Here is a 24,787-nt window from a genome sequence, read left to right as displayed (position 1 = left end):
CATTGTTGAAATCAAAAGGAAACATCCTGCCAAGGTCCAGAGATTCAAAAATAGCTTGTCATTGCATAATTTGTCTTATGCAGCTGGTGTAATTTTGCATAATCCAATTCTCCTTTATCTAAAATTGATATTCAATCTGCAATTAAAGTTCTGCATTCCAGTCCTGTTACATAGCTTAGGACTTGCTCTTTGTTAAATTACAAGTACCCAGATATTTGAAAACATTGAAGAAATAGAAAAGAATAGTTTAAATTGTTAAAATCCTTTATTTCACTCTCAGATCTTAATTAGCTGTCTTATTTGGTGTTACCATTTTTTGCCATTGTGTTTTATTTTGGTTTTTGCTAATGTTTTATTTAAAAGATAAGTCAATCCGACTGAAAAAGAGAGTTAGGTAATATGAACAATTGCAGGCTCAGTTTCAACATAACATGCTTATGTAAATAGGAAATTTCAATATCAACTTAGCGCAATAACTACTAAAATGCTTATAAAAGGGCTTAATAACAAACATGTTTACTTTGAATCACCCATAACTCCAAAAAACATGTGAACATAGACACCATTAATCAACTGTTTATCATAATTCCAATGCTAACAGTTGGAAGTTACATAACACGCTCTAGCTGTGACCCAGTCTTTAGGAATCATTCAGTAAACTGGTCTTAAACACAAAGCAAGGTAAAGTAAGACTATTTAGCTCCTATGTTTCAATGAGACAAACAACGTGATTGTTTTGGAACTGGGTTTGAAGTTATTGGTTCCCATCTAGTTAAAATCACCTATGCCTAATAGTGCACTCCTATTCATGTCTACTCAGAAGTAAGTCTCCTTTAGTTTAATGCAACTACTTCTGAATATACATTTATGGGATTGCACTGCCTCACTAAAAACAATGGAATAAATTACTCATTCACAACTAACTTTGGTCCAATTGCCTTTAGGATTTTATCACAGATAATACAATTGTTAACACAACTTTGGTGGCATGCTGTGGCAGGGAAAAGACTATCGATTAAGTTTCTGAGATTGGCAGCAGCTGGGAAGGGGAATCGGGTTGCCCATTATGTGAATGTTAATTGTTAATAGGAAGCAATTCTCTTTATTTGTCATTGGCTTTGAATATTCATGAATTGTCAGCTTAGCCACATAAGCAACTAAATGTGTGATCTTTATACTAATGGCATGTGCAGTAAAACAACTCTATAGCACCCTGTCATCCCAAATTGAGATATTCTATTTATTTGGATTATAATAGCTCATGTAATGCCCAGAGGAGAGCAAAAAACAACCTTTATGAGAATTCTTATAAAATGGGGAGAAACCCTCAATATGAATACACTGCTAAAACATTGGCCAGAATATGAAAAGTGGGAAAAGTGAATACAATCTTTCCCCCTTCCATTCTCAACTCTGTGACAGATAGTAGCTCCAAACAACAATTCAGTTGTGCAGAGATTCTAATATGCAGTAGCCATGCATATAACCTAGTGTTGTGCATGCAGATCTGCTGATCGAGACACAAATTCTCTTAAGAAGAATATATGAATATAATAAATAGGAAGGCTGTGGGTTCTTATCCAATGAAGTCACTTCATTCTCACAAGGATGTCTGCTTGTGCAACAAAGCTTCTACCCCTTCTCCTCCTCCCCTGCACCCCCAAAACCTGTTCTGGGGGTTCCCCAACCCTCCAGAGCAGATTATGGGGGGCTGTGGGGATAAAAGAAAAAGTTATGTTGTGCAACAGGAAGTCCTTGTGTGAATGAGATGACTTTAGATCATTATTGACCAGCGTATTCTATAATGCATTAAAGCTGATCTACATAATTAAAAATGGCTGATTATTTAATAAAATGCTATAAGTTGCTACATTTTGTTAGTGTACTTTAAGAAATGAGAATAGCTTAACCAAAGATAATGCATTTATCCAATGAATTTGCATCATATTAAATATGAAAGTTCAGAAATTTCACAAAATCCTTATATAAATAAATGCTGTAAAACTACATTATGAAGCACTCATATCTTAGTATAGCATCATACAGGACTTTTATTATTAAATCCTTTTAAACCAAAAATATCTATAACATATATATAATGTACTAAAAACTGTAAATGGTTTTGGTTCAAAAAGTGCTCTTCAAAACATGGTATATTGAACTATTTCAAATATGGATGAAGTTGTTTTGGCTTAGCTTTCTTTGATAATCCAACTCTTAAAGGACCACGACATGTTTTAAGAGGCTGTACTCTTACAATTCCATCCAATAAAAAATCTCCTGTAAAAGAAAGATATGAAACTGCATTATGAAAACTGAAAGCACTTTGTATGTGTATCCCTGTCTCACCATAGTTTCTCATTATGAGAGTTTGAAGTTTTTCTTAGTCCAAACCAAATCAAGGCTGCAGAATTGTGAATACCACCACAACAATAAATATATGTACATTTTGGTATGCATCATGGGCATCTATTGTATAGTATCCAAGAGAAATAATACAATCTTCTTCTTATCTAGATCGAACACTGATATTGTAATTTCCAACATTAATATTGTGGTGATAAATACAATTCTTAAATACTATATGCATTAGTATATCTACAATATTATTACACATATACAATCCAAGTTTCCTAAAGTAGCCGGTACATAAACAGATTCATGCAGCAATTCATATAACTGTACACAAACACTTATATTTACAAAATTGTGCTATGGAAATATAGTACTGCAGAGAGCTTGACTGTTCTACACATATTGCGTGCTGAGGTCCCCCAAAACACCCTTCCCCAATAACTCACACATCACACATGATTTTTGTTTAAGGTTTTTGGCATAAATTTTTGGCCACAACTTTATTAAGCATACAAATTATGAGTGGTTGCTTAGGCATTGGTTATGACTATCTGTCCCCCCCGCCTGGGGACAGCACTGACTCCCGGATTCCAGCGGAAGCCAGTGTGGAGGAACAAGATCAGGGATAACTGGAGCTGCGGCACAGACCCTCAGCTTCTCCCCGCATGCTCCTAGGGGCTTACACGGCCCAAACCCGATTCCAGGGGTTTGGACGAAAGGATGGTAAGCCCCTGAATTCCTTTAACGGAATTCCCGTGCAGCAGCAGCTTTTGAGGGGCAGGCACAGCCAATCCATACCCCTCCTCCAACCAATTTAAACCAATGCCTAACCGCCAACCTTACAAGTTGTGACGATTTGCTACGTAGTAGGCAAAACCCGAAAGGCACACACTAATCAGCCAATCAGGAAAATTCCTACTATGCCCCCGCACCAATGCGGACGACCCCTAGACAGGCGATAGCAAGGTCAAAAGCGCAAGCCCAAACAAGGGAGGGCGGGCGGGTGATCCGATGTCCACAGCGAAAGAGAAAGTAGCTTGCTGTGGACCCTGCTTAAATACCCTCTGATCCCACCCCTAAATTGGCAACATCTATTTTGCCCCAGCAACAGGATCCATACAGGCCCATTAATACCAACCTGCCTACTTACCACAGAGTGTTTTGACCGTCCCCATCCGCAACACGTGCTCTCCTTTATTGAGAACACGCTTTGCGTGCTGAGGTCCCCCAAAACACCCTTCCCCAATAACTCACACATCACACATGATTTTTGTTTAAGGTTTTTGGCATAAATTTTTGGCCACAACTTTATTAAGCATACAAATTATGAGTGGTTGCTTAGGCATTGGTTATGACTATCTGTCCCCCCCGCCTGGGGACAGCACTGACTCCCGGATTCCAGCGGAAGCCAGTGTGGAGGAACAAGATCAGGGATAACTGGAGCTGCGGCACAGACCCTCAGCTTCTCCCCGCATGCTCCTAGGGGCTTACACGGCCCAAACCCGATTCCAGGGGTTTGGACGAAAGGATGGTAAGCCCCTGAATTCCTTTAACGGAATTCCCGTGCAGCAGCAGCTTTTGAGGGGCAGGCACAGCCAATCCATACCCCTCCTCCAACCAATTTAAACCAATGCCTAACCGCCACTCGAGCTCTTACGCTCGCCGCCAACCACTCACAAACCCAACCATTCCTTCAACTTGGCCACCACCGAATTCAACCAAACGTCATTCCCAACTGAGGAAAGATGAACCCCATCCATCCTAAAATATTCAACAGCCTGAAATGTAAGAAGAGGGTGAGGAATCACAAGCCCACCCAATTCAACCACCAATTTGCTCACTGCGGAGTTAATCCGCTTCCTGACTCGTTCGGTGGCAGCCGGGCAGGGACTACCCCGCCAAATGCGACGTTGAAGCAACTGTGACCAAACTATTTTAGTGTCGGGCAGCAGGCTGCCAATTCCCTCACATCTTGCAACATAACCGCACGTAAAACAAACATGAGGAGGAGACCATATCATTCTCTCCCAGCTGTATCACCATCGCCGTAGGAGGGCCCTCCAAGGAAACACGCCTCTGTATAAGTGGCAAAAGTTCTTTCCACAGCATCCCCCGTCTGGAGATCCAAGACACTCGTACGTGCTGCGGAAGACCCAGGCCGGCACCCAATCCGGACTGTCGAGCTCTGCTAGCCGCCCAATGCACAATACTGTGCCCCACAATCCAGATGCGAATGGCAACAGGGCCTAGGGTGGAAACAAAAGACGTAAGCACACGAAAACGCATCATTTCCGCACATAACCCCTAAAGGCATCCGACTTCCACCGGCCCAAATCCTTAATCCTTTCCGCCGTTAGACCCCAATGAGCGGCTGTCGTCGCTGCCCCAATCCGGAAGGAATGAGGAGCAAACTCAGAAGCCGTAAGGTCGCATGCTGCAATAGCTTTGCGTAATACCTTAGTGAACTGTTGTCTTGTCAACGATTGCCCGTTCTCGTGTAGCAACAGGGGGCCCCCACCTGGAGGTCGTACCGCCAGGAATTTCTGGAGATCCTTAACAGGGCATGGGCCCACCTCCCCAGTTGCCGGGAGCCGAATAACCGCTCCCCTTCCCAGCTGATCCGTTTTTGAGCTTCTGACATTCACCTGCAGCTCCGACGGAGACACGCTCACGTCCTGCAACAGTAAACCCCTCGAACCTCCGTCCCGCCTAGGTTCAAGGACCACCTCCCCTACTCTCAGGGCCCCAAAAAATGCCAGAGAAAATGCTGCGGAGAATAGCCGAGCCTCATATTTAGTCCAGCAGATACCCCTTAGTTTGCTGCGTATCCTTGTCAGCAAATCAAACGTGATGGGCCGCCTGGAGGTTGGCCTGGATGGACGAAGGCGTCCCCAGCCCTCCAGAGCTTTCCTCACTACAAACTTCCGACAGGGATCCTTATTAAAAAATGCTTTGCTGAAGAAGGAAATCGCTGCTACATGGATTCTCATTGTCCTAGCTGCGCGATGCATCTGATACAGATGCGCCAAATACTGGAGTACCTGAGAGGTGGAATGGGGGGTACTAACCACCCCCGCAACTGACTGCCCCGTAAAATGCAAAAAATCAGTCCAGGCCTTCTTATAAGACCGCAAGGTGGAGGGCACAACGGATGCAGCTACTCCCTGTAAAACTAAGTGCTGCCAAGGTTCCAGAGGTGATCCGGGAAAAATTCCGGACGGTCTCGAGCCTCTGGCGCCAGGGACCTGAAGCGCTCCATCTGAAAACGGGACAGAGCATCAGCAATCTCGTTAGATACACCAGGTACAAAACAGGCAGAGAACACGATATTGAAACGCAGGCAATGTAAAACAAAAGCCCGTAACAAAGCAGACACCCTAGGAGATCGTGAAGACTGCTTAGCCAGCACATTCACCACTGCCATGTTATCAGACCAAAAGCAAACTCGACGGTTCCTGAAATGCTCGACCCACAGATGCACGGCCACTACAATGGGAAAAAACTCAAGAAAAGTTAGGTCCCGAGTTATAGCTTCCCCACGCCAGGCCGGCGGCCAGTGCTCTGCGCACCACCTACCGTCCCAAAACAGGCCAAACCCCAGCGATCCCGCAGCGTCCGAATGCACCTGAAAATCATTCTGTAAGTTTAGAGTGTCCTGCCACAGAGACACCCCATTGAAGTCCGCCAGGAATTCCAGCCAAATGCGTAGGTCAGCCCGCACCTGACTAGAGAGGCGCACCCTATGCTGCGGGGCTCTCAAGCCCGACATGAGCCTGGCCAAGCGAGAGCAGAATGGTCGTCCAGGAGCGACCACCTTACAGGCGAAGTTCAGGTGCCCCAGCAACGACTGCAGCTGTCGCAAGGTAACCTTTCTCAAAGGAAGCATCTTCTCAATGACCGCCCGTAAGGTGAATATCTTATCTGCCGGCAAGCTGGAAGTTTGGGCCACGGTATCCAGCAAGATGCCCAAATATGTCATTTGCGTAGAAGGACCCTCCGTCTTTCCAGCTGCCAAAGGCACACCCAGCTCTTCCGTTAGAGCCGCAAAGGCTTGTAATAACACCACGCAGTCACCTGTATTGCCTGCTGCGACCAGTAAGAAATCGTCCAAATAATGGGTGACTCCACCCAGCCCCGTCCTTTTACGCAATGCCCAATCCAGGAATGAACTAAAGCACTCAAAGGCGGCACAGGCCACCGAGCAGCCCATGGGCATGGCCTTGTCGATATAATATCCCCCATCAAAATAAAAACCCAGCAACCAGAAGTCATCCGGATGAATTGGGAGTAGCCGAAATGCAGATTCAATGTCGCATTTGGCCAAAAGGGCCCCAGGCCCAAACTTCCGAATTATCTTGATCGCATGATCAAGAGTAGCATACTTCACTGAGCAAAGCTCCGGGGGAATGACATCATTTACTGATGTGCCCCTAGGGTGTGAAAGGTTATGAATTAGGCGAAATTCCCCAGGAGCCTTCTTAGGAACTATACCCAAAGGGGAGACATGCAAATTAGGAAATGGGGGAGCAACGAAGGGGCCAGCCATACGACGTAAGGCCAGTTCCTTCCCAATCTTCTTACGCGCCACATCTGGCATATCTTTGACAGACTTCTGGTTTGCCGTATTCCTCGCCACCGGGGCTGAAACTACCGGGATTCTAAAGCCGAACAAAAAACCATCACTCAAATAGGCCGCTGCCTCCCGGTCCGGGTAGGATTTTAACAAGTTAAGCAACGGCTGAAGCCGGACCGGGGTATCGGCCAACGTAAGGAGCGCGCTACTTTCCTGCCCCAACAACTGGGGCTTGGGGAGCAGACTTAGAGGGCTGCTGAGAGCCCCCGCCCTTACGAAAAGGCCGCCGTCCCCCAGCACAAGCGGACGCCGGGTGGCTACCTGAACACTTCTCACAAACGTGGGAGTATCTGCAAAATTGCCGTTGGCAAGTGCCCTTATTAAAATCCCAGCAAAACAGCTTGCGACCTGGCCGCGCTGGGCCAGCCTTGGGTTTCTGCGGTTCCGGTGCCTTTTTATCAATACATGGGGCCACATAGGTGGTCCAGACATCCAGATCCTTCCGGTCCCAACGGGCCGTAGGGATCTTGGCAGCCCTGCGCCTGAAATTCTCATCATAGGATATCGCAGCAGATTGTCCAGCCATCGTAAAGGCCGAACGGACTATAGTCTGGTACACCCATAAGTGCAGAGACCTCCTAGGATAAGCTGCTGACACCACTCCAGCGAAGACCTGGAAGCTGTCCAGCCAGCGTTCGAATGTCCTATCCGCCTTAGCCACGACCACCTGCTTCCTAGAAGAGGGCGTGGCCCTCTCCTGCGAGTCCTGGCCCTCCAGCGAGGGGGCCAGGCTAAATATATCCACATAACGACCATCCAAAATCCTGGAGCGCAACTTGGCGGACAAGTGCGCGCCAGGAATAATGTCTCTGGCTGAGTTGGTGGAGACCTTAACGTCGGGCACCAGGACTCCTTCCCGGCATTCCTGCACCGCCCCATACTTTGCCCTGTGTGAATTTGCCCTACGCTCCCATGCCCATTTTGGGAGCCCTGAAGCCTCTCCAAAGCCCCAATAAAGCTTAAGAGAGGCTTCCTCATCACTACTAGAGGTCTGGGATGAAGTACCTGAGGAAGAAGAAGAGGTGTCCCTACGCCTCCTCTTGGTGCGTCTTCTAGAACTCCTTTTATGGCGCCGGTGCCCACCGGAAGAGGCTTTTGGCGGAGGGGGAAGGCTGTCCTCAACCGATGACTCTGAACCATCGTCCTGCTGGGCAGAGCCTGAAACCGACTGAAAGGAGACAACTTGTGAATGACCCGGCACAGACCTCAAAGCCGTTAAGGACTGCGTTGAGGGATCCCCTGCGGCCCTTGCCCGGGCAGAGGCTCTTCGCCTGGGCGCCCTTCTGGCGCCCCTCCGCGCCCTTGTTGGGGCTACCTGGGTCACCGGTAAAACCGGGGACTGAGACACTTGGGTGTTAGGTAAGAAACCCTCATCAGAAGGATTCGCTCCTTCATCTTCGCTAGAAAACAACGCCGGGGACGATGCGTCAGCAGTATGAGCTGGCATCGCGGGAGGAGTCGGTGAAGTTGAACAGCGTTGCACCAGGCCTTCCATCTCAGCCTCCACGTGCGCCAAGGCCACTGGGTCATCAGCAAGATCGGTGACCATAGATTGAAGACGCCTCAAAGACGGACTTGTTTCCGGAGAACGCAAGGCCTGGGATGGGCCTCTGATAGGTCGCTTCGCTGAGGACACTGCCCCGGGCCAACTTACGGCCGCCTTCCTCTTGGGAGCCATTCCTACTACTGATGAAAAGAAAATATAATAGTAATAAATAAAATAAAGGAATAAATCAAATTACCAAATAACAAGCTTGAGTAAACAAAACAATAAAGGAAGAGTTAAGTAAGCAAAAATTAAATTAAAATAACACTTGAGTAAGCAGAATCAAGGAGCAAGTCAGTAGCAGAAGTGGCAACCCTGCTGTACCACCAACCAGTAGTCAAATCAACGATCAGTGTAAAATAAGAATGAACGCTACCCAATGGCCACCAAATTCAGAAAATTAACGTAGATCAGTACCAGCCAAAGAAAACCATCACCAAATAGTAAACAAATTCACCTGCGCTTAACACAAGCCAGCCACTAGGGGGAACCGCTTCCCCTTCCAAGCTAGCTGCCCTTACACAAAATGGCCGCCGGAGCCCTGGAGGATGGGCAAAATGGCGCTCCCGCCAAAATTGCCCCTAAAATGGCGTCGTAAACGGTCTAGGCTTGTAGGCCCAAACACACTCCTCAGCGCGTCGAAAAGGCACGAAGAATGCTGCGCGGAGTATTAAACCGCCTCCCGTGAGCGCCACGTGGCGCACAACCTACGCCCCAGCCGCCAGCCGCAACGGTTAGACCTACAGACCCCCTGGTGAGTTCGGGCGTCGGAACGGGGGTGGGGGAGGGGGGGGAAGAGGGGAGCGCAACCACGAGGCGCCCGCTAAGCGGGCGACGAAGCACCGCGGGGGAGCCGCTCGCGTCGCTCCCTGGGCCGCGCGGGCGTCCGCGCCGCCCACGCCGCCCCCGGACCACCGCCTGCCAGGAGCAGGCCTTAATAGAACCTCGGAGCAGGCGAGGGTGGACTGGTCCTTCAACGCCCCAGCGCCCCCCCCCCAACGAGCCCTTAGGCCCGGGGGCCCCAACCCTTCGCCAAATGCGGTAGGTAAATCTGAGCGCCGGGAAGGTAAAGAAAATTAGAAAGCAATAACCAAAACCAAGAAAGAGATTAAAAAAGAGGGAAAACTGAAAGGGGGGGGGGTGAAAATAAGGTCGGTATACAACCAGTCTCCAGCTGAAGCTCGGTACTGATCCGATGTCCACAGCGAAAGAGAAAGTAGCTTGCTGTGGACCCTGCTTAAATACCCTCTGATCCCACCCCTAAATTGGCAACATCTATTTTGCCCCAGCAACAGGATCCATACAGGCCCATTAATACCAACCTGCCTACTTACCACAGAGTGTTTTGACCGTCCCCATCCGCAACACGTGCTCTCCTTTATTGAGAACACGCTTTATACATATAATGTGCCTATTGCTTGTGTATGATTTTGAATATAATTAGCCAGGCTTTCTCTTTTTAAAATAATAATAATAATTTATTATTTATACCCCACCCATCTGGCTGAGATAATGCACGAATGACTCTGACATAAGCAATCATTCAAGAGGTGGTCCAACAACCACAATGCTCAATCAAGTCAGATCTGCCAAATTTCATGTATAAATTCATTTTAAAAGCATTCCTTCCCCCATCCTTAGAAGAAAATGGAATTTTATCCCTTACTTCTCTGATTTTCCCTCCAGATCCCCCATCTCACAGTTGCTTTTAGCTTCATGGGCAGAAAACCACAGGGGGGGGGGGAGGAATGGAAGATGGGAATATGGCACAGAGGAGAGCTGTCATCAGGAGAGGGTTGTTATCTGGCCCACAGTACTAATTAGGTGAGGCACAGGTCCCAGATTGGCACACAATGCCCTCCCCCCCCCCCAAAAAAAAGACCACACTGACCTGCCCCACACCATATGATGCAGAATAATAATAATAATAATAATAATAATAATAATAATAGTTTGTTTGTACATACATATATACATACCCCTGGCTGAGTTTCCCCAGCCTATCTGGGAGGCTCCCAACAGAATACAGTGGTGCCCCGCAAGACGAATGCCTCGCAAGACGGAAAACCCGCTAGACGAAAGGGTTTTCCGTTTTTCAATGCACTTCGCAGGACGAATTTCTCTATGGGCTTGCTTCGCAAGACGAAAATGTCTTGCGATTCTTGAGATTTTTTTTCGCTCCCCACCCCCTTTTTCTAAGGCGCTAAGCTGCTAATAGCCTTTTAGCAGCTAATCCGCTAATCCCTTAAGCCTTTAATAGCCGCTAATAGCCGCTAAACCGCTAATAGCGCTAATCCGCTAAACCGCTAATAGGGTTGCTTCGCAAGACGAAAAAACCGCTAGACGGAATGAATTAATTTCGTCTTGCGAGGCACCACTGTATTAAAAACACGATAAAACACCAAACATTTAAAACTTCCCTTCAGATGTCTTCTAAGTCAGGTAGTTGTTTATTTCCTAGACATCTGATGGGAGGGCATTCCAACAGGGTGGGTGCCACTACCAAGAAGGCCCTCTGCCTAGTGACTACAATGATGTGACGACAACAAAACTATTGGGAGCTTAAAGTTAACCTCCAATTGTTCCTATGCAAGCAGGGTTCACTGATGGAGCCGATCAGCTGATCTGTGCTTTCAGCAAGTCCTATTTTGATTGGCTGCACTAAGGAATCCCCTAGCCTAGTGCAGCTAAGAGGGCTCACTGTCAGTGCCAATCAACCAATTGATGCTGTTAGAGAGACCTGCTTTCTCTGTTTGCAGATGCAGTGTGAATCCAAACCACGGCTGCAAGCTGACTTCAAAAGGGTTCACTGAAATCGCCAATCAGGGAACTGAATCTGTGCAGAGGAGCCCTCAGGCAGGGCTGCCCAATTATGAATAAAGCTAATTACTTGATTATGTAGGCTAAATTTTCTCCTGAAAAGTTTGTACTTTGGCTCATATTGTAATAAATATCTAATGGAGGAGCAAATACAGTTGGCCAAAATGTAGCAAAATAGAGAAGACATTAACCATTTTTATAGTCACTCCATATATTTCGTACCTTTTTTGTCATTTTGGTGAGCAAAATATGCTTCATTTTCTACCATTGAACCTGGAACACAAACAAGACGAACAATCCCATATTGCAAAATGTTTACTTGCTGTGATTTACATTGAAAAAGAAATATAAGGTAACAACTTTTCCATGGTAAATAACTAAAATCAGAATAATTTACCTCTTTCATTTCTTAAACCACAGCTTCTTTCTTCCATAAATGTATGAGGCACAAATGCTGGGCTCCAAGTGAAAGGTTGTTTACAAGGAGAATCGCCATGTTCTTAAATGTAAAAAAATAAACTCACAATTAGTATTATATTTATTTTTTAAAGTTGAACTGGTGTTTTGCTCTAGAAAAACAGATGTTAGATAACCTGCCAGATAACCTTCTGATGCCTTTAACCAGTTATCAGGACCAGAAACAGCACATTGAACCCCCGGACAGCTTCCCAGTCCCCAGTACCCTGACCCAGTCCACTCCTGATGCCTACACTTCATTCCCCTATATTTACCATATCTACTCAGAAGTAAAGACTACTGAATTACTCCCAAGTAAGTCGGGATGGGAATGCAACCTTAGTGTCACTCTGTGACACTGTTGAAATCTTAAATGGTGTCCTTCAGCCAACTGACACTGCTGCCAGCTGTCACTTCTGCCAGGTAAGTTGGCCTGGACCAATAGAGAATGGTCCAGAGCCCCTCAAGCCTGAAACCAGCCCTACTAGTTACCTTGAAAATGTAATCTGTATTAGCACATTCACAAAGGTCTGACACATCCTTTTCCTCTTGATTCACATGCAACAGAAGGCCAATTCAACTATGCAGTTACCTTGAGAGGGTGCATAGAACATTTCTTCATCTGTTACACTCGAAGGACAGTGGTCATGTGGTACTTCTTGCTCTCCAGGACTTTTTATCACTGTGTTCTTAAATAAACTTTGTTCATTCTTAGTTGGCTTCATCCCAGTTGTATGCTTTGCAATAGTACTGTTCACAGTACTACCAGTAGTAGTGAAAGTCGTATTTGCTTTATTTTCAAAAAAAATTCTGGAGTCTTCATCTAGTGTGATGTCAGAATGATTAAATACAAGGGGATCTTTCTCCAAAAAATTTCTTTCCCCGTATTTCCACATTTCTTTTTCCACATTTTCCTTACTAATTTCATTAAACATGAAAAGCTCTTCCAGTACCAGATCAAATTGATTTTTCAGTTCAAACTCGTGTCTGCTTTTAATTTCAGAAGATAAATGCTTTTCTATGGCATCTTCAAAATGGCCTTGTTTCATTGTGCATGAAGTCATTGTTAATGTGTCTTTAGAACTAAGCCTTTCCCCACATCCATAATTGAAACATAGCGTAGTTATATTCTGAGGTTGATTTCTTTTGCTTACATAACTCTGCTCAAAAGTTGAATTTTCTTTCTTATCCACATCTTTGACATTTTGTTTCACAGACGCTAGTTCTGGATTATGTGTGCTGTTTAGTAAAATACTTTTTTGAAGCAATAAATTCAGATTTTCTACTTTTTTAACTATAGGGTGTTTCAAGTTCTTAGAGATTCTAGAACTACAAACAGGGTAGTATGGTAAAACACTATTATTCTTTTCAAATACAAAGCCACTTAGTTTTCTTCTTTTTCCATGCCGGGAAATATTGTAACGCTGAGCTTTGACAATCACTGGTCTATTTTGATCTATGCAAATATCATAAGAACCAGCTGAAGTAAAATACTGGTCACCATTATATTTAAGTACATTTCCAGAATTAAGGCCATTAATAGGGAAGTGCATGTTGTTGTCTTCACATGTGCGCCTTTGACTATTGTTGTTTATATCTTTGGGATACTTAGACTTTTTACTTTTGCTTTTCTGTTCCAAAAAAGGATTGCAAATTGTATATAACTGAGGGAGAACACTATTAGAAGTCAATGTATCAGAGCCACTGCAAGTTATTCTTTTATCAGGAACAAAATATCCTTTGCTATATTTTTTATTATTTTCAACTTTAAAGATCACATTTCTTATAAATGAAATTTCCTCTGAATCAGTACTGAGGCAAATTTGTTTATATGTGTCAAATGGATAAAAATTGACTTTCATTTCAGTAGAACCACAGTCTTCACAATTACCATTCCTTGTTTTGTTCATCATTGCTCTGCTACAAGTTCTTATATATTCTGGGATATGTTTGCTTTTGCTTGCTTGTGCTTTGCTATGTGCTCTGGGAATAAAATGAGAAGCTTTAAATTTTTTAACAGGAAAAGCATTGTTTTCATTGAAGAATTTTCCAGTTCTCTTTTGTATATTTGGTTCCATTGTACTCACCATTGGAAGATTTGATTGTTGAATACTGCACTTCCCAAATTTGAGTGGAGCTGAAGTCAAATAGTTAAATAGTCTGAAGTTTGCTGACAGGTTGTGCACTGTAGGACTACACAACCTTCTCCCCCATAAAGTAGAGCTGTGAAAATCATTCTCTGGGAAAATGTGTTTGTTAAAAATTATAAGTTGCCTTGCCATTTGTTCTTTTTCATTACCAACTACTGAAAAGCTACCATCCTCTATAGTATATCTGGAAAATTCAGTGTGTTCCATGGTACTGGTGCCATTGGATATTTCCCTTTGTTGGGTATTGAGCAGAAAAAAATGGCTGAATATTGAGGCATTCTTTTCAACTGCAGTGCTGCAATCATGTAAAAACAACTCAAAAGCAGCACATTTTACTAATTTGGTATTTAAAACTCCACAGCTTCTTGAATAAGATATATACATGTGCTTATATACTTTGCTCCTTCTTAAGTTATTCTTTGCCAAGGCATTTGTTTGCTTTTTGCGGAATAAAATATTTTCATCCTCACCCACAACATTTTTATATTCATATAAGAACGATCCAATGTTTGATTTTCTTCCTTTCATAAAATTGCCACCTAACAAACATAGCAGTGGGATTTTGTCACTGATGCTTCCACCATCTGCAACTGGTTTGGGAATATGGTTTTTTTCTCCATGTACATGATGACAACCTGTGCCATTTTCATTAGTTTGAAATGCTGGCACATCTGTAAGTAAATAGTCTAGTCTTACAACAATATTTTCTGCCAAGATGTCATAAGAAAGTATATTTACTGATGGTAACTTAATCTCCTTTGAAATGTTGCCACTGTCTATTGATTTTTCTTTATCTTTAGCAAAAATGGTCCAAGGTTTAGGTTTTGTGACCAATGAATTAATATTTTCATTAAATTCAGAACCAGAATCTTTTAAATTGCTACAGTAATCATTTTCAATTGCCCATTTTTCTATGAATGGTGTATTTCCTAACAATCTGGAATGCAAATGGGCATTCATACAAAGTCTAAAATGTAGGTCCTGTCTTAAGCTGGTTTTTGTGCTGCTTTTCTCTTGCAATTCCAAATCGTTTTGACTAAAATCCCAAGATCCTTCAGGAAAACCTAGATGTGTGTCTGGTGATTTCTTATCTGCATAGCATAAACTTTTTAGCAACTGCCTCTGCTCATTTGAGCTCACTTGACTATCTGTTTTGAGTTTCTTTGGCCATGGTTCTTCCATCTCTTCTGATATGGATAGAAGTGCTTGTAAACTTTCCATGTTCAGTTCTGAGTAACAAAACTTGATGAGACCTGTTCTGAAATTTAAACCAAGTTATAATTATGCAAACTATTTGTGTATTTTAAGCATTAGCAACATACGTTTAACAAAATGCATTTTGAGTAATATGGTGCTCTCTTATTCATGTTTATCATTTTTCCATATGAGACAATAGCAATGACATCATTTTCATTTGATCTCCAGTTACCACAGGAGTGTGTTAAAAGATGAAAAATATAATTACAGAGCTTTTAAAGAAAAGTACTAAACATAGTTACTTGGAATAAGAGGCCACACATTTAAAGTAAACTTATTTCCCCATAAATTTGCTTAGGGTCACAGCACTAGGCATGATTCATTTCTTAAAAAAAGAAAAAAGCAATGATCAATATTTCAGTCATTCAGCATGATAGGCTTTACTTCTCTGTTTACTTTTTTACATTTTAAGGACAGAAATATACAGTAGTTCCAGTGCTTTTTTTTAGGGGGGCACTAAAGGGTATGCAGTAACAGCACATCTTTTTCATGTTAAAAAGTGTGGCCCTTACTATAACAACTTCATGGTGAGTATTGGCACCTATTTTTCCCTGAGTGATTCCACCACTATTCATGAAAATTTTGTTAATTTAAGTTTGGAGTGAGGGATATCCCAGAGTACTCTCTAATGTGCAGAAAGCCATAGTTTGGGCAATAAACAGAGGGCACAGCTGCAAATAAAACATTTTAAATGTGTTGTAAAGTGCAATATACAAATGTGACACCAGATGGCATCAGTGAGCTACGCAAAATTCAATATTTTTTTCAAAACCTTTTTTTAAGTATTTCCACGGCGTTTTTTATATGTGCTTGGATTCCACCAGAGAAGGCCACACATAGTTCCAACACTGCAATAAAAATGGAAGAGAGTCTTCCCATTACTGATCGGTATAGCTACTATAGTAACCTGGAGTGGGCTAGAACTGCATACCCCATGTAGATGGTAGCTAATAGCTCTTGGTCAGTGTGGGTTGAGAACATCACCAGCACACAATGGGCACTGTTAACCACTTTCTGAAAACAGCCCCAAATATATTTGCTTAATTCAAATGGGCTCTCTGGCTGATAGCGCTTTTAGCCATTCCCTGCATACTCCATCATGTGTCCCTACTTATGAAACCTGAAAGAGTGCTTCTTCCCGTGCTAATCTAACCCACATTTTGAGACTAACAGAAGGTCTCTGTTTCAGATATCTTCAGAAAGTCCTGTTTCAGATACTTCCTCTATCAGGGGTGCAGTACTCAGCAATGGAAGAGAGGAATTTTTAGCTGGTTTTGGAACATCCTAGAGTAGCTTTCTTGGCATTGATGTTGACGAATAGTATAAAAATGTTTTAAATACGTAACCTTTCACACAAATCAAGAGTTCAAGAATAACGGTGCTATTTCTCTTCAGTCACTACAAACTTCTGATCCTTCCTCTCTGCAGTTTTGTTTTGCTTTTAAAAAAGAGACATTAAAAACATTTAATTGCATTGACTGGCTGAGGCATGCATTCTACAACGAAATAAAATGTCCTGTAATAACTTTAAGCAAGACATATTAAAAACCATACTGGGTTGGATTCAGAGTAAGTGTGTTGCACTTAGCTCCTGTTCAATTCAATCGGGCAAGTTAGCAGTGACTAATTTTTCACATCGATTGCAATGGCACATAGGCACAACTGATCTGAAGCACAATCTTATGTGTGTTAATGGAAGTAAGCTTCATTTTCTTTTAATGGGGCTTACTCCGTAGTAAGTGTGTTTAGGACTAGTGCCTCAATCCTGACCTAGCCCATTGGTTATAAATGAATTTAATTAATTAATTAAGCATTAATATTCCGATAGCATTTTAAGAAGTGTTTTCTGTGAAATCATTTGACCCTGAATTCTGGTTCCTCTGATAACATTTTAAAAGTAAACTGCTTGTCTGAAAATGAAATATAACGTTGTTGCACCACTATTTGTCTACTAAAAAAAATATCTCAGCAACATTTAGGGTGTCCTGGTTTTTACTTTTTGAAATACGGCAACTCTAGAACATCCACATTGTTATGTTACTGTGCTGAGGTAAAAAAAGAGAGAGAGAGAAAGGAACAAGGAGGAGGGAATTCCACCATGGGGCATTTGTTGTAACACCTTCACTGTTCCCTGGGCTTCCAGATTCTTGTTTTTTACCAAATGCTGCTTGTTGCATAGGGTGGCCATACAGTGGTGCCCCGCAAGACGAATGCCTCGCAAGACAGAAAACCCGCTAGACGAAAGGGTTTTCCGTTTTGGAGGTGCTTCGCAGGACGAATTTCTCTATGGGCTTGCTTCACAAGACGAAAATGTCTTGCGATTCCTGGGGTTTTTTTCCGCCTCCCACCCCCTTTTTCTAAGGCACTAAGCTGCTAATAGCCTTTTAGCAGCTAATCCGCTAATCCCGTAAGCCTTTAATAGCCGCTAATAGCCGCTAAACCGCTAATAGCGCTAATCCGCTAATGGGCTTGCTTCGCAAGACGAAAAAACCGCTAGACGAAGAGACTCGCGGAACGGATTCTTTTCGTCTTGCGAGGCACCACTTCTTTTTTTCTTCAGCAAGGCCACAAAACGTCTGGGTTTTCCCTGACATTTTGCCAGTCTGGCACACCCCCCCCCCGACGCCATTTTTATGCCCGAAAACCAGGACATGTCAGGAATTTTCCTGACGTTTGGGAAGCCTCTTGTTGCAGGACTTGGGACAATTTCAACCAGCTGCCTCCTCAGCCAGCTCCTTCTCCGCCTCAGAGCTGAGGAATTCAGCTTCACCATGTACTACTTCTATAAGGGCAATGGTGCAGCCTCTGAAGCAAGAACAGGCCATGAATAAAACTCAATCCCCCTCAAAAAAAAAAAAAAAAACCAACAACCCAAACTCAGTGAACAGACTGTGAGGAGGAACCTGCAAAAAATAACCTTTTCAGGCATCATAGCAATTTATTGCGATCACTTCTTTGTAGATTAGGCTAAGAGACTTGGAGCATGATTCCCCCCCCCTCTAATTGTGACAGTTCCTGAGTAATATAAAAAATAAATTCCTGAGTAATATAAATGTACCAGGAAGATGCCCCCCCCCCCAATTAGTTTGTGGACTAATCTTTTTTCATGTAATGTGATTCTTTTTTGCATATTTGTGTGCATAGAAATTGAGATGCATTACTTTGGAACTAGACTATCCCTTCCCTTTCTATACACAAAAGTCTACATGCCGATGGTTCAAAATTGAGGTGCTATTATAATGTTGAGTTTGCTTGGTTATTGATATAGTCTCTGAGAGCATACTTATACAAACAGAGTTGGTAAGAGATAAATATCTAGAAGTGCACAGGTAATCCTGGTGTTGCGGTGTACAGGAATAGTGGCTTTTAGAAATCGTGTGTACTCTGAGGCGTCAGTGCCCCTTCTGGACACAGACTTTACATCGGAATTACAAAAAAAACTTCCAACTTTTATGTTCCTTCAGACCCTTGACCCCCGTCCTCCCCAAGACTGGAAGTTATGACCTTTCATTCAAAACAATATCCAGAAATGCAAGATGGCACCTCTAGCTGTGGTTGAGCAACACCTCGCCCACCCTGAGGGGGTCAGCAAAAAGAGGGATTTTATTACTTCTAAGTGGAAGCCAAAATAAAAAAGGGGAAAAAGGGGGTGCATAAAAGCACCCGGAAGATCCGTCTCCAAGCAATGACTGCTCGGATTATTATTTCTCTGTGTTTCTACTGCCTCCAGTATGAGGACTCATTTAGGCGGGAAAACGTCGTGAGGCGTTTGGCAACACAGAAGGAGGGACAGAAAATGGGGACTTTGGCCTAAGGTGCAATCCTGTACACGGTTACATGGGAGTTAATCCTATTTCACTCAGTGGGGATCAAATTCAGATTAACATGCGAAACGGAGGCTCTTGTCCCTCCCACGCCCCTAATGTTTTGGGGGAAATTAAGCACCATCATGGGGTGTGTGTGGAGGGTAATCTTCCCTCTTTCCTCACAAAGAGTAAAGTTGTGACAATTAAACATCTGGTTTCTATGTAGTTGTTTTTAAACACAAATTTTTCTATTATGAAAAATTTCATTTTTCTATTACAAACCCCCCCCCCCCCACACACACATAAACCATAAAACCTGACAGGAATGACAAAAAAAGTTGGTATTTCCCCCCAATAGTGACCCATTTTTCCTTCATGTTTTTAGCGTCTTTTCCTTGGGAGTAATTCTCAGTGGGACTCCCCCCCCCCATAATAATAATAATAAGAAGAAGAAGAAGAAGAAGAAGTGGGTAGAAGATGGCCGTTGCAGTTGAGGTCTCCTCCAATATTTCCCGCCTGGAAGAATCAGCTTAAAAGATAGGCAGGCCTTTCGCTTTCCTTCCATCTTCTCTGTCAGAAGATTTGTTGAAGGGAAACATGGCTTAGGCTGCAAGCCTGTGTCTACTTACTTGAGAGTAAACCACATTGGACCTCTGTGGGACTTACACCTGAGTAAACATTTATAGGATGGGACTGACTGGGGATTTTCACCATGTTACTATTGCTCACAGTTCCAAAATATAAATCTCCCCTGTTCTAATTTCTGCACCCGTTTTATTTATCTTTCTACTTTTGTGCTTCACGTCAGTTTGAAAAGGGGGGGGGGGGTGGAGCAGAGAGAACATGTTCATTTCTTTAAATTTAGTTTGGGACTCCCAAATCCCAAACTCAGCTGGTCCAGTATGTAATGTTTATTCACTTAAAACAAAAGATCATTGAATTAATCCCGAACAAATGGCATTCTGCTAAAATAAGTGCCCTCTGAATTTCATTAACAGTAAAAGCCATATCTAGCGCATGCCTGATCCTTTAGCGGCTCTCAGCAAAATGCTGTCTGTTTGGATCTGTTTGTGGCCGCATTTTTAATTTATAATGTATTAATAATGAATATGTGGGTTTTTTTTCATATAATACAATTCTGCATTTTGCTGTTACCAAAGGTATTGTACAAAGCAAGTGGTTAAGGCGTATGTCCTTAGAAACAGCTTAGTATCCAGTCGCAGAAGCCCTAAAGGCTTTTTGCTGACCTAAGTGAATTAAAGAGGCTGTACCGCTAAATATGTGTGCTAAATATGTATAGTGTACAGATTGGAAGCTCTGGTCTCCTGGAAATGATGGGCTTAATTTTCAGATCTCATGGCCAATAGTCATGGTCAGGGATGGTGGAATCATATTAGAGAGGGCAGGATAGAAATATTTTAATAAATTATAAATAAATTATACAGGGCAGGATAGAAATCTTTTAATAAATTGTACAGGGCAGCATAGAAATATTTTAATAAATTAATAAAGCTATATCAAGGAATGCTCACAAGCTGCATACATGCCGTTCCCATCAACAGCGCTCCATATTGTTGTCTGAATTTTGTGATAAAACACTCTTAGATTTGGACCATTCCTCCGCAAAACAAATTATGTGCCACTTTGGAAGGCAGGGCAGGATATAAATTCAACAAATAAATATCACAGGGATTCTAGAAAGAAATCAAACTTGCGTGAAACAGCTTTCTATGAAGCAATGCAAATTAAACTAAGCAGGATAAAAAAAACATTTTAACTGAAGAAAATCAGAAAATGTAACACACCCAACAAAAAATTCGTTGCAAAGCTTAGTCTTCTTGCACAATTTTAGGTCATATTGTTCTTGACAGAGAGACACTGTATTTTCATGGTGTTTATTCTGTGCTTAAAATTAATTTCTTTAATCAAAATACATCACAATCTTAGGATTCATGTTCCGTTGCGCTGTTTTAGAAAGACCAACCTGCCAACACTGGTGAAAAGTATTTAGTCTGCAAAGTGCTTTTGGTCTGATGTTGTTTTTCTCGATGGGTTGTGTGTGTACTTGCTTATGTTTGGATAAGAGAATAAACTTGAGGTATATCCTCTGGCCTGAACCCATAGATCATGGGGTATTCAATGTGCTGCTCCCCCAAGACAGACTCACAATATCTATCGTACTTTTGCAAGGTCATCTTCTTCTTCTTCTTCTTCTTCTTCTTCTTCTTCTTCTTCTTTATTCAATTTATATACCACCCTATACCTGGGGGTCTCAGGTATTTCACAGAATAAGATCAATATATAAAACCACAAAATACACAATAAAAATAAAAACAACCCAATAGGTCCCCCCTTGGAATGTCACATGTAGTTCCTTGGTAATAAAAGAACATTCAACTGAATACCGTGCCAGGATTGGGCACATACCTAAGTAGGTTTTTTTTTACAAAATATTTAGTAAGTATGTAAACTCTCTTCTGGCCAAATTACTTAATAAAATAAAAGAAGGGGATCAGTTATTAGTTCTCGGAGACGAACGAGGATTATAGTCTTAGTGAAAGCCAATAAAGATAATTAAGTAGTTGAATTTTATCGCCCTATCTCCCTAGTAACAACTTCACTTCCATGTTTTACTAGCCTCCTAGTGGAACAATGGGTAAATATAGCCTCTAATTACATGCACAAAGATCATGTATGGTTTGTAAGGAAAAGATAAACAGCCTATCTGAAGACAACTTAATACAAGGAAATATACAAACAACCATTAGCAATGCTCCCTTGGGATGCCATTAAGGTGCTTGATAAATTGGAATGGAAGTGTTAATTTGAATTGTTGAAAGAGCGGATATCAGCAATTAGTTCGTGTATCTTATGGGTGCTTGTATCAGAATGGAAAGCGGTGTTTGAAGATTAGAGGAATTGAATGTGTTGAATGGGGCAGCAAAAAAAGGCTCCCCCCCCCTCATTATTTGTACTGGCTAAAGAACCTCTAGCAAAGGGGTTAGAATAAGCCTGACAAATAAAAAGTTTGGTATCCCTGAGGAAGCAATAGGTATACAGCAAGGATAGGAAACTAATTTTAAAATATCCAGAGTTCTTCACTTTAATATGAATCCCGATGGTAAAAAGTTATAGGAATCATTGGGTTTTAAAATGGGCTCATTCCTGAAAATGTATTGGAGTGATCATTTCTATAATCTGAAAATTACAAGCAACGAAAGAAAAGCTATATAAATTGTCAAAGTGAACTATGCCATGATTAAAATTCATGTTGTATTTTTAAACAAGAGTGTAGTAGATTGGCAGCCCTAAGAAGCAGAAACACTAGGGACAACATATGTATTTGACAACCTGATGTGTTAGTGTTTCTTAGATACACTTATGATATATTTATTCTGTATTATACTGGTGTTTCCCTCCCCCCTTACTTACACACAAGCAACCCACTTGCGACTATGTACACATATGGTGCTAGGAAATAAATAAATATTTTAATTCAAATCTGGAAATGGCAGGAGAGAGCTGGAGAGTCCTTGTGGCACATAAAGTTTTGAACCTTCATTTCTGGTCTGGTTGTTTATCCTGGTATTCTAGCATTCCTTTATCGTAAAGAAAAGTTCCAATGCTCTGTGTCTCAGCCCTGATCCAACTGGGCAGGCACAGCAATGTCGTTATTTAAAATTTACAAGCCAGTTCTGCCTCAGAATTTGTGGGAAATGGTTGGGAAGGATCGCCGTAGTGAAAATGGCCATATCTCTATGGTTCCCCGCAAAACAACATACTTTAGAGAATTGCCTAAATAGCAAAGGAGAAGAATAAAGGATGCATAGGGCAAGAAATCAAGAATTAGAAATAGGGAATCAATTCATGGGGGCCTAGGAATCTCAGGTTTGAAACATTGCCATGATGCTTGCAAGCACTAATATACTGGCCATTATACAAGATGATAAAAACAAATCTTGACTGTCAGCTGAATAGCCTATGAAGATAGACCATAAAATTAGGAGTTTACCTTTTCTGGTACATTGTCTCATGGAAAGCATGATATAAAAATTTTCATTAATGAATAACTGTGCTGTTACTACAAAAATGGACAGGGGTTACATTTTCAGTGTGGTGAAATCTCTGCAGTTTGACCCACGGCAAGCAGTTGTACTTACTTTAGGAGGGGATGTGAGCAATACACAATGCAAAGATCAATTTTTTAAAACCTTGGCCTTCCATCAAAAGCATCCAAAAGTCTATGGCATTTGCAAAAACACCTATTAGGCGTGAATAAATTAGCCAGTGACACAGTGTTGCTGAACTAGATTAAACAATTTGCAAAATGTTTTTTCTACAGTGGTTTTCTTGTATCAGTTTTACAAAACCCCAAAGACAAACATGGCTTTTTATGTAGGTAGTTTTCTTTCATTTTTCTCTTAATTAATCCACAACAGCAAAGCGGCAGTTTATCATATCGTTTCTCACAGCAGGAATTGATAATACAGTTCCCAGGTCAACATTAACCGCCAGCAACTCAAAAAAAGGCACATTAATTTGGATTGCATTATTTTTGGAACTAGACTATTCCTTCCATTCTCATACACAAAAGTTTGCAGGCAAATGGTTCGATTCCACTGACATTTGCCGTTAACTGAAAACCAAGTGAATTCTACCAAAGGAAAAATCCTATGGAAAGAAAGATTTTATATATCTTATTTTCATTTTTTTAAACAGTCAATTTTTTTTATACATTCACATCCTTTTCAAGCTTTACACTCCTGGGATTACTTAAATCCCTCAGACTTCCCCTCACACCCCCGGCTTTCAATCCCCCCCCCCCCATTTTTTTACATCTAATTACATTTTTCTAATCCATTTTATCTCCTTTTTTACCTTGATTCATATTACTTTATAAGTGTTACAACAATCCTGCTAACGTTTTTAAGCATACACAGTGGTCTTTCAGATATTCTATAAACTTTTTCCACTTGACTGAATTTCTTGTCATCTTGGTACCTGATCCTCACGGTCATCTTTGCCATTTCGGCATAGTCCATCATCTTGGTTATGCATTATTCTTTAGTTGGGACTTTCTCTTCCTTCCACTTCGGGGCAAGTAGCATTCTTGCGGCTGTTGTCGCATACATAAAGAGTCTTTTTAAATCTTTTGATATTTTATCTCCTGTTAACCCTAGTAAGAAGGCTTCTGGTTTTTGATAAAAGTTATCTTAAACATTTTTTTCAATTCATTATATATCATTTCCCAGAAGTATTTTACTATTTTACATGTCCACCATATGTGGTAAAAAGTACCTTCTTTATCTTTATGCTTCCAGCATAAGTTGGAGGTGTTTTAATACACTTTTTCTAATTCTGCTGGAGTCAAATACCAACGGCATATCATTTTCATGTAGTTTTCTTTCAATGTACAACAAGCAGTAAATTTGTTTTCCAGACAAAGTTATGGTTTTGATGCAGTGGTGGTTTTGACTCTAAAGTCCCTAATGACTTAGGCTTTATATACTTACATAAATCCTCTTCTCTAATTACAATCTCTAGGGTCAACTGAGGATGCATTCTTATACCCACATAGCTGGAAGTAACTCACATCGAACTTACATTGCTGTAAGTCCTTATAACAAAAGTTTGCAAGGATGTGTGTAGGGGAAAAGACACACACACAAAGAACCATTCTCTACTATTGGTCCGTAATTATGGAATTCTCTCCGATTGGAAAATCAAGGATTTGTTTGCCCTAGCTGTCAGCATGCGGTAGAAG

The 24,787-nt window shown here is 42.0% G+C and overlaps 2 protein-coding genes across 11 annotated transcripts in view; one reads left to right on the top strand and one right to left on the bottom strand.

The window, feature by feature from the left end:
* KCNS3 (potassium voltage-gated channel modifier subfamily S member 3) overlaps positions 1–24,787 on the top strand; it is a 442,125-nt gene that overhangs the window by 129,837 nt on the left and 287,501 nt on the right. The window lies entirely within an intron of this gene.
* On the bottom strand, positions 247–20,946 carry RAD51AP2 (RAD51 associated protein 2). Of its 10 annotated transcripts, none has more exons than XM_083431576.1 (6): positions 20,829–20,946; positions 16,564–16,655; positions 12,403–15,213; positions 11,752–11,853; positions 11,577–11,627; positions 247–2,280 (listed from the first exon to the last, which is right to left on the bottom strand). In XM_083431576.1, the coding sequence occupies exons 3-6, from the start codon at positions 15,179–15,181 to the stop codon at positions 2,162–2,164; spliced, it is 3,051 nt and encodes a 1,016-aa protein (XP_083287702.1). In that variant the 5' UTR covers positions 15,182–15,213; positions 16,564–16,655; positions 20,829–20,946; the 3' UTR covers positions 247–2,161. The 10 variants fall into 10 exon arrangements, with proteins under 10 accessions (XP_083287702.1, XP_083287699.1, XP_083287700.1 ...); XM_083431573.1 differs by lacking the exon at positions 20,829–20,946 and adding an exon at positions 20,179–20,281; XM_083431574.1 differs by lacking the exon at positions 20,829–20,946 and adding an exon at positions 19,653–19,694.

Source organism: Podarcis tiliguerta, assembly GCF_965153285.1.
Source record: "Podarcis tiliguerta genome assembly, chromosome: 3".
Lineage (NCBI taxonomy): Eukaryota > Metazoa > Chordata > Lepidosauria > Squamata > Lacertidae > Podarcis > Podarcis tiliguerta.
The sequence above is the reverse complement of the archived record's forward strand: the minus strand, read 5'-3'. Positions and strand labels throughout refer to the sequence as shown.